General features: G+C 52.7%; 1 protein-coding gene across 2 annotated transcripts in view; it reads right to left on the reverse strand.

The window, feature by feature from the left end:
- MYH9 (myosin heavy chain 9) overlaps positions 1–13329 on the reverse strand; it is an 88340-nt gene that overhangs the window by 19297 nt on the left and 55714 nt on the right. For both annotated transcript variants that reach the window (XM_024579459.4, XM_045187194.2), the window contains exons 11-19: positions 12983–13101; positions 10892–11044; positions 9548–9721; positions 7775–7948; positions 5872–5986; positions 3588–3781; positions 3132–3253; positions 2075–2144; positions 170–330 (exon numbers count right to left, since the gene is read on the reverse strand). In XM_024579459.4, the coding sequence (XP_024435227.2) occupies positions 170–330; positions 2075–2144; positions 3132–3253; positions 3588–3781; positions 5872–5986; positions 7775–7948; positions 9548–9721; positions 10892–11044; positions 12983–13101 (1282 nt within the window). The remainder of the gene's footprint in view (positions 1–169; positions 331–2074; positions 2145–3131; positions 3254–3587; positions 3782–5871; positions 5987–7774; positions 7949–9547; positions 9722–10891; positions 11045–12982; positions 13102–13329) is intronic.

Genomic DNA, 13329 nt, shown 5'->3' on the forward strand with positions numbered 1-13329 from the left:
GGAAGCTGGGGACCAAGGAGAGCCACGTGGGTCCCCCTCAGGAAGACACCTGACTGGCATTAGGACTCTCAAGGTCACAGCTTCTTAAAATGCCCTTCTGCACCAGGAGAGCTCGGAGGGGCTTGAATGTGGGGCCAGCTAGATGGAGGCCGGTGTCTCGGGAACTCACTTCCTGGCCAGGTAGCCCCTGCAGCAGGCCTGGAACCCGATGATGACGTCAGTGATCTTCAGGTCCCTCTCCTCCTCCAGGTGGGCCAGCACGCCGGCCCGGAAGAAGACCTTGCTCTGGCCGATGCGGTAGAGGTTGCTGTCGAGCTCCAAGGCTTTGATCTAAACGGAGGAGAGCAGGCCATTTACCGCGTGAAACCCAGAGACCTTGAACAACGCTGACAGTCTGCTTCGGTGGGGGTGGGGGCAACAAAGGGCCAGTCCTGGTGCTGCTGCTTCTCTGTTAGGCAGCCTGTCTCCTGGGACTCAGGGTGACACTGGGAAGAGGGGCAAGTGGATCCCAGCATGGGGCAGGGTAGCAAATCAGACTTGAGGAGAAACAGAACCTCAGCACTAAAGGGAACTTAAAGGCCCTCTCTTCCTTCTGCCTCCCACCTCTGCACACTGCGGTCACGCTCTGCAAACGCCCAGGCTGCCACCCTCCAACCAAGCGCCATCACCGTGGTCACTAAGAGCAGCACACACCCCAGGACAGGCCAGGGCCAGGTGCAGACAGGCGATCCTGGGCCTTAAGCACCATGAGCCCACGTTTCCTAAGCCACAAAGTGGGAATGACTTAACTTTTAAAAAGTTGACAGACAGAGCAAATAATAACACCCCCTTCCCAGCAGAGCTGTGGGAATTCACCGAGAGAATGCAGAGCGCGTGAGCACAGGCATGAGCACGGACTGAACACTGAGTACACTCTAGCTGTCGTTATTATTAAACAGTTTCAGAGCAGGAACGAGGCTCTCTTGTGAAGCCCACTGGCATGGGGCTATCTGCTTGGCAGAGAAGGGATTTAGAGCATGCTCTGAAAAGGCAGAGCCTTGACTGGGGTCTGGAGAGCCTCAGCGACTACAAATGGCCTGGCAGGCCTGGATGAGGCCCTGGGAGAAGGCAAGACCAGCGTGGGCACCTCCCCTCCCTGCACAAAGAGCCTCAAGAGACTCCTCCCACCATCCCTGCAGAGAGGGGAGAGAAGGGGAACTGCCTGTGTCTTAAGGAGGGACACCCTTTACCTGACAGCAACCAACCAAGTCTCCTCCAGGAACGGTGGCCCAGACACCAACTGGAGGCACCTCCACCCCCATCTCTCGCACCTTCCTTCCCATCAGCTGGTAAGCATCAGAGAGCAGAGAGCTGTGTCTTATCCCTCAGTGGGGCACTTTGCACATAGTAAGTGTTGAGTTTTCTTCCCTTTTTTCTCCCACCAAATCCCTGCCCCCAGGCTACCCTCCCCTGCTCCCTGACTCTTTGGAAAGAATGCAAAGCAAAGCAAAAGCAGCAGCACTAACCCTGGACGTCAGAAACAGGGCACCTACAAAGCAGGAAAACTGACAGGTGGGACGCAGCCCCAGCTTGGCTGCTCAGTCACCGCAAGGCCCTCACTCACTCCTCGGAGTTCAGAGTCTCCACTGCCCATTGAGCTCTGCTCTAGGGCTGGGGGGAGAGAGGAAATGTCCAAAAGCATGGCCTTCAGGGGCTTTGGGCAGGTTGCGGTGCTCTGGGCCTGCTGCCCTGGCTGCAAGCTGCCTTCCTGACCACACTGGACGCGAATATCGGAGACGTGAGCAAGAAAGCACAACACGTGTCCCAAAGGGAAGGAAGTGCCTCATGTCGGAGCTCTGCGTGCCACAGCTCCAGTCTCCTCCACGCCACCCTGGCCCCATGCACCACCCCTGACTATCCAAGGGCCAAGGAGGCTGCTGCTCAGGGAACCTGACAGAACCAGACCTAGAGCACTGGAAGGCCAAGACAGCATGGGTGTCACCTGACCCATTGGGTGCCCACCCAGGAAGACAGGCACTGGCCATGCGGTGTGCACTAGCCAAAGGTCCTTCCTACCACAGCGAGCTCGACTCACCATAAGCACACACGCCTGCTTCCCATCCATGAAGCCCTTGGGGATGGAATTTGGTGTCAGGATTTCATATCTAAGGAAGAAAAGAGAAGCCGGGTCAATCTGTCCCTTGCTTCAATCCCACGTGGCCTGGAACATACATGAAAGAGGACCATCCCAACCGTGTAGCAGACATAGAACACCTTTCGTGTCTCTTCAGGAAAAAAGATATTTGGCCAATCCCACCCTGCTCTTTTCTTAAGCTGAACGGCACAAGGAAGGCCTGGTGTTTCCCGGAAAGCGAATGGAAACCTGCATTGGACTCACTCAAGAGTGAGCTCCAGGTTGGGCTTACTAAGTGCTAATTGCCCAGTATCGTGTCTGTAACCCCAGAACGCCATTCATCTCTTGCAGAGATGCTGCTGGGCACTGCTAAGAAGCAGGATGGTCCAAACAGAGGGCTGGTCATGACAGCAACTGGCACTAAACACAGCCAGCAGGCAAATAGAGTGTCATTAATGTCCCTCTCTGCACACGTGACAAGAAGCCGCAGTGTTTAGTGACTTCTATTTCTATAAAGTTCCTTTAATGCCCAAGTCTCCAGCTGATCTTGGTAAATTTCATTAACTCCTCTAACTGTAGCAAACACTTGCCAGGCCCCAGAGTCACTAGGCATGAAAGCCAACAAGATTACTTTTGTTTCATTTTATAAAAGGAGGGGCCCTGGCTGGTGTGGTTCAGTGGACTGAGAGCCAGCCTGCAAACCAAAGGGACGCTGGTTCAATTCCCAGTCTAGGACATGCATGGGTTTTGGGCCCGGTCACCAGTAGGGGATGCACAAGAGGCAACCACACATTGATGTTTTTCTCCCTCTCTTTCTCCCTCCCTTCTCCTCTCTAAAAATAAATAAAATATTTTAAAATAAATAAATAAAAATAAAGGAGGGAAACCCCTTTTCATATAGAGGGAGGAGCAGAGAAGGAACATGTGAGTGAGATGCCCTCAGCTCTACGTGGCCAAGGGAAAGGCTTTCTTATTGGAGGTCCCTATCGGAAGAGTCGGGCTACAGGCCTTGGCTCACCTTTGCCGGAACTCCTGGAAGACCACCCGGTTGGGGAAGCCCTGGCGGCAGATCCGAATGCCCTCAAGAACCCCGTTGCAGCGCAGCTGGTCCAGCACCAGATGGGGATCCAGTTTGCCAGCCTAAGAAAAAGCACATGTGTGTGGTCTTGCTTCTGTGCGTAGGAATTCATGGAGAAAGGTTGGGTAGGCCCCTCCAGATTCAACACGGCAAACGCCTCTGGAGTCACAGCGGCCCACAGGCTTTAATGCCAAGTTGCAAGATGCAAGTCCTGGAGAGGCTATAGGACAGCGTAACCAAGCGGAAACACAGGCTACACGTGTAGCCTGTCTCCGGGGAGAGGCCTGGAGCGAGGCTGCGGAGGGACTTCACTGAGGGCGCTCTTCGTGCTGTGGGGGAGGAATCACCGCTGCCGGGGAGACAGGCAAGGACGGATGCCCGCGTGTGGGGCCGCACCTTCTTCTCGTGGTTGGGGATGATGCAGCGGACGAAGTTGGGGTTGGTGTTCCTCAGCGTGGCCATCAGCTTGGCCAGCTGCTCCTTGTAGAGCTGCCCCACAGTGCGGAACATGCCCTTCCGCGTCTTGAAGGCCCCGGGCAGCGCCGTCTCTGACATGCCAGCCACCTGGTCCAAGCCGATGATGCGGTCCACTGTGAAGACCATGCAAAAGTACGTGACTACCCAGCAGTCCCAGCAGGGCAGGTCAGATACAGACATCTGGACAGAAGATGAGAGACTACAGAACAGCAGGGCTCTTTCTGCTTAGAGTCCACACACAGCCATCTGCAAATGTTGAGCGCACTTGACCTTATGAGCAGGGAGCAGGACGGGGGAAGACTGCACGGCCACTGAGACTGCTCTCTCCTGGGGGGGCGGCGGTCCCTAAGCCGTGTTCACATCACCTGTCTGCAGCCCACTTTAGAAGCTTCTATTCCCAAAGAGACACAATAAACCTAACAATGTATCCTGGAATAGTGAGCCTAGCCATTCCGCCAGCCTGACTCCAAGGAGGGGTTGAAACTTGTCTCACAAAATTCTGTACTCCCGTGGTCACTGACGGAAAAAACAAACCAGGACCTGAGTTCCCACTGCCCTTCACCTAGAGCTCGGGGCAGCAGTCAGAAGTGGGAGCACTGGGGCCATTCTGCCATCATTGTGCACAGGGCTCTGGCGACCCCCATCTGGGACCCGCCCAGGCAGCGCCCTCTAAACCAGGGAGGGACTAGGGCAGCATGGGCTGGTGTCAGAGGCGGAGGGCTCCGAAGACCCCTCCCAGCAGTGACCATCCCTGGAAGCAGGATTCCTCATGCTCTGCAACTGGCTTTGTCTCCTAGCTCGCAGACCTTTGCCATCTAAACCAGCCCTCCGAGGAAGCTGCCCTTGTCACCACGACTCATGCCCAGAGCAATAAAATGAACTGCTTCCAAGGACTAAACAAAACAACAAATGAACCCAAAGCGGCCAGTGGTTTGAGGTCAGTTTTAAGCAGGAGCCAAATGTGACTAGTAAATGTGAAGCCTTCCACTGCTAGGTGCAAAAGTTAAGAATTCTGTGACAGTCCGACTCATATTCCTTTGTAGCCAGATCTCGATTATATACTGGAAGACAGCAAAAAGGACAGAAACTCAAAGACAGAAACCAGGACTGACGATGAACCTGATGAACCAATTAAAACAGCAGGCATTTTTGAGCTTCTGCGCCCAGGGCCCATTTTAAGGGCCACCAAAGGTTTCCTGGGAATGGCTTGGCTTGTCAAGGCCGCTCAGCTTGCCCAGAGGAAGATCAAATATGCCCCATAACTGGTTGTTTTGTGGGGGTCTGTCCTGCCTCCTGGAAGCCCGGCCCCCAAGGAGCAGGTGCTGGCCGAGCCCTTGGCAAACGGACACACGAATGACACTAGCTCTCAGGTGCACACACACAAGGCAGCGTGCACAGCGTCCAGACCTCATGCTGAGACACCTGCGGCCATTCACGTGGTAAGACGGCGCCTCTGCCGAGTGGAGTTCGGAAAACGATACGGGCTTTTAAACAACTTTTTTTCCTTTTAAGATCTACAACGTGAAGTCTCCTGATTTGGCTGGTTTTCCACCCGAGGCCTGCAAAGGTCCAGTGGGGAGGAGCATCCCACAAGCCGGGGCAGACCAGGGCAGGGCGCAGTCCAGCAGGAAGAGCCCACAGTAAGAAAAACTCAACAGAAGCGTTTGTCACACAGCCCTGGATGCACCACACACAAGGGACGCCACTCTGGGTGGCCAGTCACCTGGTTCTAGGTGAAGAATGGGAAAGCGTTGATAGAAATAGGCTCTCTGAGTCCTCTGCATCTCTGCAACAGAGAGGTTAGAGCAAAACCCAGGCAGCAGGGAGGAGAAACAGAAACCGAGAGAACACACAGCTCCAAAGCTACCGGCCTACCAAGGAGAGGCGGGAGCGCAGCGAGGCATGGGACGGGAACCTGGGCAGCCAGGCTCTGGGCCACCGGTGACTCCCCACAGGTGGAAAGTGCCGTGGCTTGTGTGTGGACAGCAAAGCCCTGAGAGGAAGCGGCTATGCAGCACACTCAGGGGCAGCCTCAACCCTTCGGATCAAGGAGATGCTGTCGTGGGAGCTACAGCAGATGAAAGCCCCCCACGGCCTGTGTCAGGTGGAGATGTGCCCCTTGTTTGGTGGCTCAGCCACTACAAAGGTGGGGAGAGGCCCAGCTGCAGCCACGAAGGACGGGGACGGAGGGCAAAAGGCATACCATCCTTCCACAGCTCTGAGACGAACTTGTCAGAGGACTGGTGCAGAAGTGTGGCGATGTTGTCATTTAGGGGGTCCATGTTCTTCATCAGCCACTCGTCAGCTTTGTAATCAACCTGTGAGACCAGAGTTCCAAATCACAGGCCACTCTGGGGCCACAAGCACACATCAGCTGGCCTCGTGTGCAGAAAAGTTAGCGCTCCTGACACAGTGTTTCCATCCCTAAGAAGGAAATGACGAGTGACAGGGACAACGGAGCAGCAACAAGGTGTCCTCTGCAGTGTACGTAGACAGCAAACAACAGCAAGTGAAAAAAAACAGCATGAGTATCTAGCAAACCAGACTAAGAAAACTATGTTGCAGCAGCTACACAATGAATATTCTTGGTTCTTTATTATTTTTAAGTAATATGACAATAAAGAAATATCATAGGAAGACATATATGAAAATGTTATAATGTTTCTTTTTAGTAATAGAACAAGTAGTTTTTGCTTTTTCTTTGTCTTTCAGGATGTCCAAGTTTTCTCTAATGAGCACGTATTATTATCTTTTCTGAAACATGTTCTTAAAGATACAACTAACACACTGTACATGCACTGCAAAGATCCTAGAACAATACAAAGAGAGCAGCAGGCCACCCTGGTCTCTCTTCCTAACCCACACCACAGCCCAAAGGAAGCTGCTGCGCTCTGGCCGGCAGTCCTCACGCGCACTCCTGTTGACGGTCTGCCTGATGTTGGGTTCTTTTTCCCTAGGACCAGAGTTACATTCTAGGAGGCGACAAGCCCGAGAGCACAGCCACCTGGACAAAGCCAGCCTACTGACCCTTTTAGCTGCAGCAGTACTGCCCAGTGCCCAGGTATGGATGCACACAGCCAGTTGCATCATCGCCCAGACACCCTCCAAGGGCTCCGGGTGCGCCCCGTTTTTGCATCATGCACAACATGTGATGGGAGACTCCTGTGAGCTCTCTGGGCGTGTGCGCTTCTAACAAGGGTGGAAGTGGAGATGCATGCCCGGGGGCATAAACATAAACACTTTTTTTCTAATAGGTAAAGTCAACCCTTGCTTTAGCAGCCTTAGGAAGCTGAGGAGCAAAGCAGGAGAGGCTGGGCAGTGTGGGGCCACACGCAGGAGTGGCGGGCAAGGACCGCGTGTAGCTCAGCGGTGCTGCGAGAGCTCGTGGCTCGCCTTGCCCGGTCGCCTTGGCAGTGACAAAGCAACTGCCGGTGGCAGCTCCAACCAGGGAGGCCGTGCCACACCCCTAGCCCCACCATAGTAACTGTTTGGCAATGTCTGGAGACATTTCTGGTCTGGGGAGGGTGGGAAGCAGCCAGTGATGCTGCCAAACATCCTACAAAGTGCAAGCCGGTCCGTGACGCTAACGAGCAATCCAGCCCATGACGCTGGCAGTGCGGAGGCTGTGAGGCCTTGCCCTGGAGCGCTGACCCGCACCCAGCACTGGGCTTCGCAAACTCATTTCATAAATGTAACCTTGTAAAGTGGTAGTCACCCCCATTTTCCCAATGAGGCAATCAAATCAAGGCTCAGAGAAGTTCAGTGACTAGACAAAAGTCACACAGTGGCAGATCTCTAATTTAAACTCCAGAGCCCGAGCCTTTAGCACAAATCTCATTTCCACACTAGAGAACGCACCTAATAATAACACAAATAACACTGTACCTGAGTACCTTACAGGACTGCTGAAAGCTTCTAATGAAACGGAACATGTGGTGGGGCTTCGCAGGGTGGGCAGTCGTGTGAATGTTGATTGCTGCCACCAGGCACATTATGGGATCAGTCACTGCTCTATGCCCTGAGGCTGCCCAGCTCGTGGTCTGAAAATCACTTCCACCTCTCCGGAGAAAAGGCCCCGCTGGCTCCTTCCTGTGTGCCCTACTCACCTTGCCAGCATAGTGCATGATGCAGAAATCGGCTTTGTCCTTTAGCTGCTTGGGCTTCTGGAACTTGGGGTGGGTGCCCTGCTCCTGCACCACCTTCTCTACGAAGCTCTTGTCAGTGGCTTTGGGGAACCAGCACTCCTCATCCAGCAGGGCCAGGATGCCGGGGGGGCCTGCCTGCAGGAAGCACAGCGTCGCACAGGTGAGTGTGACCTGGAAACCCCACCCCACCCCACCCCGCCCTGCCCTCACAAGAGCCTGAAGCTTGCGGGTTTCTGGGAGTTTTCAGAACCCAAAGAATCTCACCAGAAGGTGGGCAGCACCTCCCCGTAGGAGGATAAAAGGAACATGATGGAGAGTACTCGGTGTAAGAATTCTAATTTAAAAAGAAACTTCTGGGGTTTAGGCTGTGGCCAACACACCTTAACACAGTGATCCATCACAGGGACTCTCAACATCAGTGCTCTGAAAATCACCTGCTGGGCTGGATGGGCCGTGGAGAGACCCGATCCATGCGCTCAGAGGCTCCCCTCAACTGGCGCCCCTGCCCCTGGAGTCACGCTGTGACATCACCCCACACACTGTGTCTGCACGACTGCGTGGTGAGACAAGACACACAGGACCACCTTCAAGGAAGAGGAAGCACACGGAGCCCCCGGAGCCCTCGCACGCTGAGTTTGTAAGAAAGCACATTCAGATACTGGTGAGACTGGCTGACAAGACTCAAAGCCAGATGGGCTCTTATTCATTGGAACACGCAACTGATTACAACAACTCATCACAAAAGTAAGTTGTTTCATGCTAGCATTGTGGTGTCAACCCCCCACCTTTGAGTAATACTCTCAAGTCTTCTGATTAATTAACACCTCAGTGTCACTCTGGTGTACACATTCCCACGCAGCTCAGGATTCGGGGAAAATGTGAGTTCAGTGCATTTAATTCCAATCAAGACATAACCCAGAGCCCTGGCCAGTGTGGCCCAGTGGGTTGAGCATCATTCCGCAAACCAAAAGGTCGCTGGTTCAATTCCCAGTCAGAGCACATGCCTGGGTTGCAGGCCAGGTCCCTGGTTGGGAGTAGGTCCATGCAAGAGGCAACCAATCAATGTTTCTCTCGCACATCGATGTTTCTCTCCCTTTCTTCCTCCCTCCCTCCCCCTCCCTCTAAAAATAAATAAAATCTTAAAAAAAAAAAGACATAACTCAGAAACAGCTCAGACTCCAAAAGAGCACCACCCCCAAACCTAACCCAAAATGCACCCAGCAAGAGCTTCAGTTTTGCTTCAGGAAAAACTGACAGCCAAGGGGAAGGGCTTCTAGCTCCTGCACCGCCGCAGTCAGCGCTGTTGCTGTGGCACAGAAGCCCAGGAGCTCTGTTAGTGCTAAGGCAGCACATGCACCAGAAACAGCATCCGATGCCCTAGGCCTGCACAGTCTCACACTACGACGACGGCATCTGGGGCTAGCATCTCCCTACATAAAAGCACGCCTGTTTCCTTAGGACAAAGACAGGCTTGCTGAGCCCATGAGCCCATCCCTCAGGTAGATGCTGGGCGGTCTTCTGGGACTGAAGAGAGGAAACCCAGGCATCAGCCACATCCCCACCTGTCGGCAGTTGTCCGAGGCTCCCAGGCACCAGATCTAAGCCCCAGAGCTTATCCCTCCAGGTGGCACCAACAGGGGAGGAACTAGACACCCACCAACTAACACGCAGGGGAGGTGAGAACAGGGTCCTAGAGGAGACAAGCGAGGCCAGACCAGGTGCGCTGGCTCTTACTGGCTTTTCGATGAGGTCGATGCAGGGCTGCAGGTCGAGGCCGAAGTCAATGAAGTTCCACTCGATGCCCTCGCGCTGGTATTCCTCCTGCTCCAGCACGAACATGGTGTGGTTGAAGAGCTGCTGCAGCTTCTCGTTGGTGTAGTTGATGCACAGCTGCTCGAAGGAGTTCAGCTGCAAGGAGGGAGGGCAGTGTCAGGGAGCTGCCACCACGGGGCCACGCCCACCACGTGGCCCCATGGGACCCAGAGCTCGTGGGGAAGGAGTGGGACAAGGACTCAGAAAGGACCTCCTGGGGCACCTCAATGCTGCCCCCTGTGGAGCCTAAACGTTTAGGGGCCTCCCCTTATCACACCAGCAGCGGAGGTTCTTCACTTGCTGAGGCCCAGGGACCTCTCCAGTAGCCTGGTAAAGCCCTTCTAAGAATAACGTTTTAAAACACATACAATAACAAAGAAAGAAGTTATGTTGAAACATAATTATCAAAATATTGAGACATAGTAATACATTATGCTTCTTTATTAACAAGCCTAAGCCATGGGCTTAACTTCTAAAATTTTGAAGTAAAATTTTGAAGCAAAGCCTTGGCTGTGGCTCAGTGGCTTGAGCTTCATCCTGCAAACCGAAGGGTTGCTGGTTCGATTCCTGGTCAGGGCACATACCTGGGTTGTAGGCCACATCCCTGGTTGGGGGTGTGCAAGAGACAAATGATCGATGTATCTATCTCTCCCTCTCTTTCTCCCTCCCTTCCCCTCTCTCTAAAAGTAAATAAATAAAATCTTTAAAAATAAAAAGAAAATGTTGAAGTAGAAATGAACACAAACAACATCTCTGCCACAGCGTGTGGAAACCTGATTTCTAATGCGACTGTGGTTTGTGCAGTTTGCTCAATTCACGATGGAAAACAGCGCAGGATGTCAGTGAGGGGCTAGTGAAAAATAAAGAGGCATTGTTTACCCCACCTAAATTCATGGCTCCTCTGGAACTACCATAATTAGTAGTTTTTTCCTACGAGGGCTCAAAGTCTTTGTGGGCAGGGGCAATGTTTTGTCCCAATGCTCAATAAATACTTGCTGGAAAAATAAAATCCACAGAAAGACCTGCCCAGAAGCCTCTCGGGATGCCATCTAAAAGTCCCATTCTCTCCGGCATTTCTGGTTGGCAATGGGCACACTTGGTTCAACTTAAAATATACCTAACTGCGACCTCCTGGCCCCACGAAAGGAAGATGGACAACCCAGGTGGCTATGGAGCCATTGGAAAGAGGACTCAGAGACAAGGAGAAGGCAGTGAAGAGGCCATGGAGGTAGAGCGGGGGCGTGCGAGCAGGAGGGAGACGCTCACATCAAAGATCTCGAATCCAGCAATGTCCAGGATCCCGATGAACGAGGCGCCCTGCCGCTTGGTCTTGTCCAGGGCCTTGTTGATGCGCAGCACCAGCCAGCGGAACATGCGCTCGTAGGTGGCCTTGGCCAAGGCCTCAATGGCAAAGTCAGCCTGGGGGGAGGAACACCCAGAGAACAGAGTGTCAGATACAAGGAGCCTTTAAACCTGGACCCTTTCCCCAGTAATTTTACCTGTGGGACCCTCCCTCCCCCAGAAAAACAGCCCTAAAAATGGGGGAACAGCTTCCTGCACAAACACATACATGGCAACTTAACTATGCAACAATTCAGAAACAGGAGACTTAGAAACTGACATTTGCAAAGACCTTTTTAAAATAAATGGGGACATACTAAAGTACCAACAGAAGAAATGACAAGATATCTGAGATTTCCTTCAAATCATGCAGTTGGGGTGGGGGCTGGGATAGATAAGGTTAACGATGGGCCAAGATTGGCCATGAGGTAGCCACCAAAGATGCCTGTGGAGCCCTGGCTGGTATGGCTCAGTGGATTGAGCACCAGCCTGCGAACCAAAGGGTGTGGGTTCGATTCCCAGTGCAGGGCACATGCCTGGGTTGTGGGCCAGGTCCCCAGTATGGGGTGTGAGAAGATACCATACATTGATATTTCTCTTCCTCTCTTTCTCCATCCCTTCCCCTCTCTAAAAATAAGTAAATAAAATCTTCAAGAAAAAAAAAAATGCCTGTGTGATAGGCACATGAGCTCATTACACCATCCTCTCCACTTTATCTGCCAGTGTTCGAAAAGCTCCATAATAAAAAGCCAGGGTGACAATTAAGTTTTAAAAAAAAAGAAGGAAAGGCCTTGCAAGAAATAAAAAGCGGCCAAAGGCTGTCGCTGGGTCGGACTATGGCGCTGTTTCTCTCTCTAGGCTGTCCTGTGTTTCCCAAGTCTGACATGTTTCTGTAGCGTTTTCATAAGGAAAACAATAAAGGTTCTAACTAGTAGGGAAGTGAACAGTTGGGAATAATTATGCACGCTGTCTCCAAAACAATGTTCCTGGTCTGGTGGGATGGTTCTGCACAGAATCACCCGCAGGCTGTCGGCCACCAGCGTGAGGAACGGAGAATGACACTCTTTGGAAAAAAGATTCATCAACTTGAACTTCAAAACAAAAGCAAACTAAGCAAACAACTAGAACAGGAACAGAACCACAGAAATGGAGATCACATGGAGGGTTATCAACAGGGGAGTGGGAAGGGGAGAGAGGGGGGAAAGGTACAGAGAATAAGTAGCATAAATGGTAGGTAGAAAATAGACGGGGAGGGTAAGAATAGTATAGGAAATGTAGAAGCCAAAGAACTTATAAGTATGACCCATGGACATGAACTATAGGGGGGGAATGTGGGAGGGAGAGGGTGGGCAGGATGGAGTGGAGTGAAGGGGGGGAAATGGGACAACTGTAATAGCATAATTAATAAATATATTTTAAAAAAATATTTTTGAGAGATGAGAGTAGTACCTTAAAAACACCCTTTGCCATGACAGAAACTAGAAACCACCAACAGAGGGGGAAAGTGGTCCCTCCTGGGAGGGACCTCAGCTCCTGGGGGAGGTGGGCACGTCCGTGAGGCGCAGCCAAGGAAAAGGCTCCGGCTTGCCTCTCACCACAGGCAGCGAGACAGCAGGCGGTGGAGAGATGGCCACTCGACACAGGCCTCAAGGACGGTGGGTGCCACCATCGCCACCATGGCACTGGAAACCCCATGTCCTCCCTTTAGACCAAGACGGGACAGGCCTACATCCTCGCTGGCCAATCAGTCTGAACACCGACTCGATGCAGAGACGCCCAGCGCAGCCTAAAGAGGCTCTACCTGAGGATGGCCCTTCCTAGGCGAGTCGCCTTGGGATGTTACTGGACTCCTCAGGGTCAGCTTCCTTGCATTCTTACTGGAGTAAACACCACCCTGCTCTCAGAGCTGATGTGAGGACTGCATGAGGGAACCCATGCGACGGTGCCTAACACAGTGCCCTCAAACTGGCCGCTGCCATGGACCCTCACTGAGGAGCAGCCCAACGGCACATGTACCTGTTCCTTAGTCTGCGCCTTCTGGACGTAGTCCCGTCCCACCTTGATGCGAGGCGTGAGGATTCCTCTGGTGAAATCGGTCACATTGATACCCAAGAGGTGGGACACTTTCTGGGCAGCTAATGTTCAAAGAGAAGGAAGGGAGTAAAAAGTTTTAATTAAACCCAAGAGAGCAAGTTCCTCTGCTCAGTCTGGCCGTGAAAAAGCTGTGACGGTAACTGAGCAATCATTACCCAGACAACTGATTCTGGAACTTTCTCAGCAGGGCAGACACCCAGCTCTCCCCTTCAACCCAGTGGGCAGGGCAGGGAGGAATGCGTCCTAACAGGGGCCCACACTGGTTCCTC

The sequence above is a fragment of the Desmodus rotundus genome, chromosome 3 (genome assembly GCF_022682495.2).
Source record: "Desmodus rotundus isolate HL8 chromosome 3, HLdesRot8A.1, whole genome shotgun sequence".
NCBI classification, from domain to species: domain Eukaryota; kingdom Metazoa; phylum Chordata; class Mammalia; order Chiroptera; family Phyllostomidae; genus Desmodus; species Desmodus rotundus.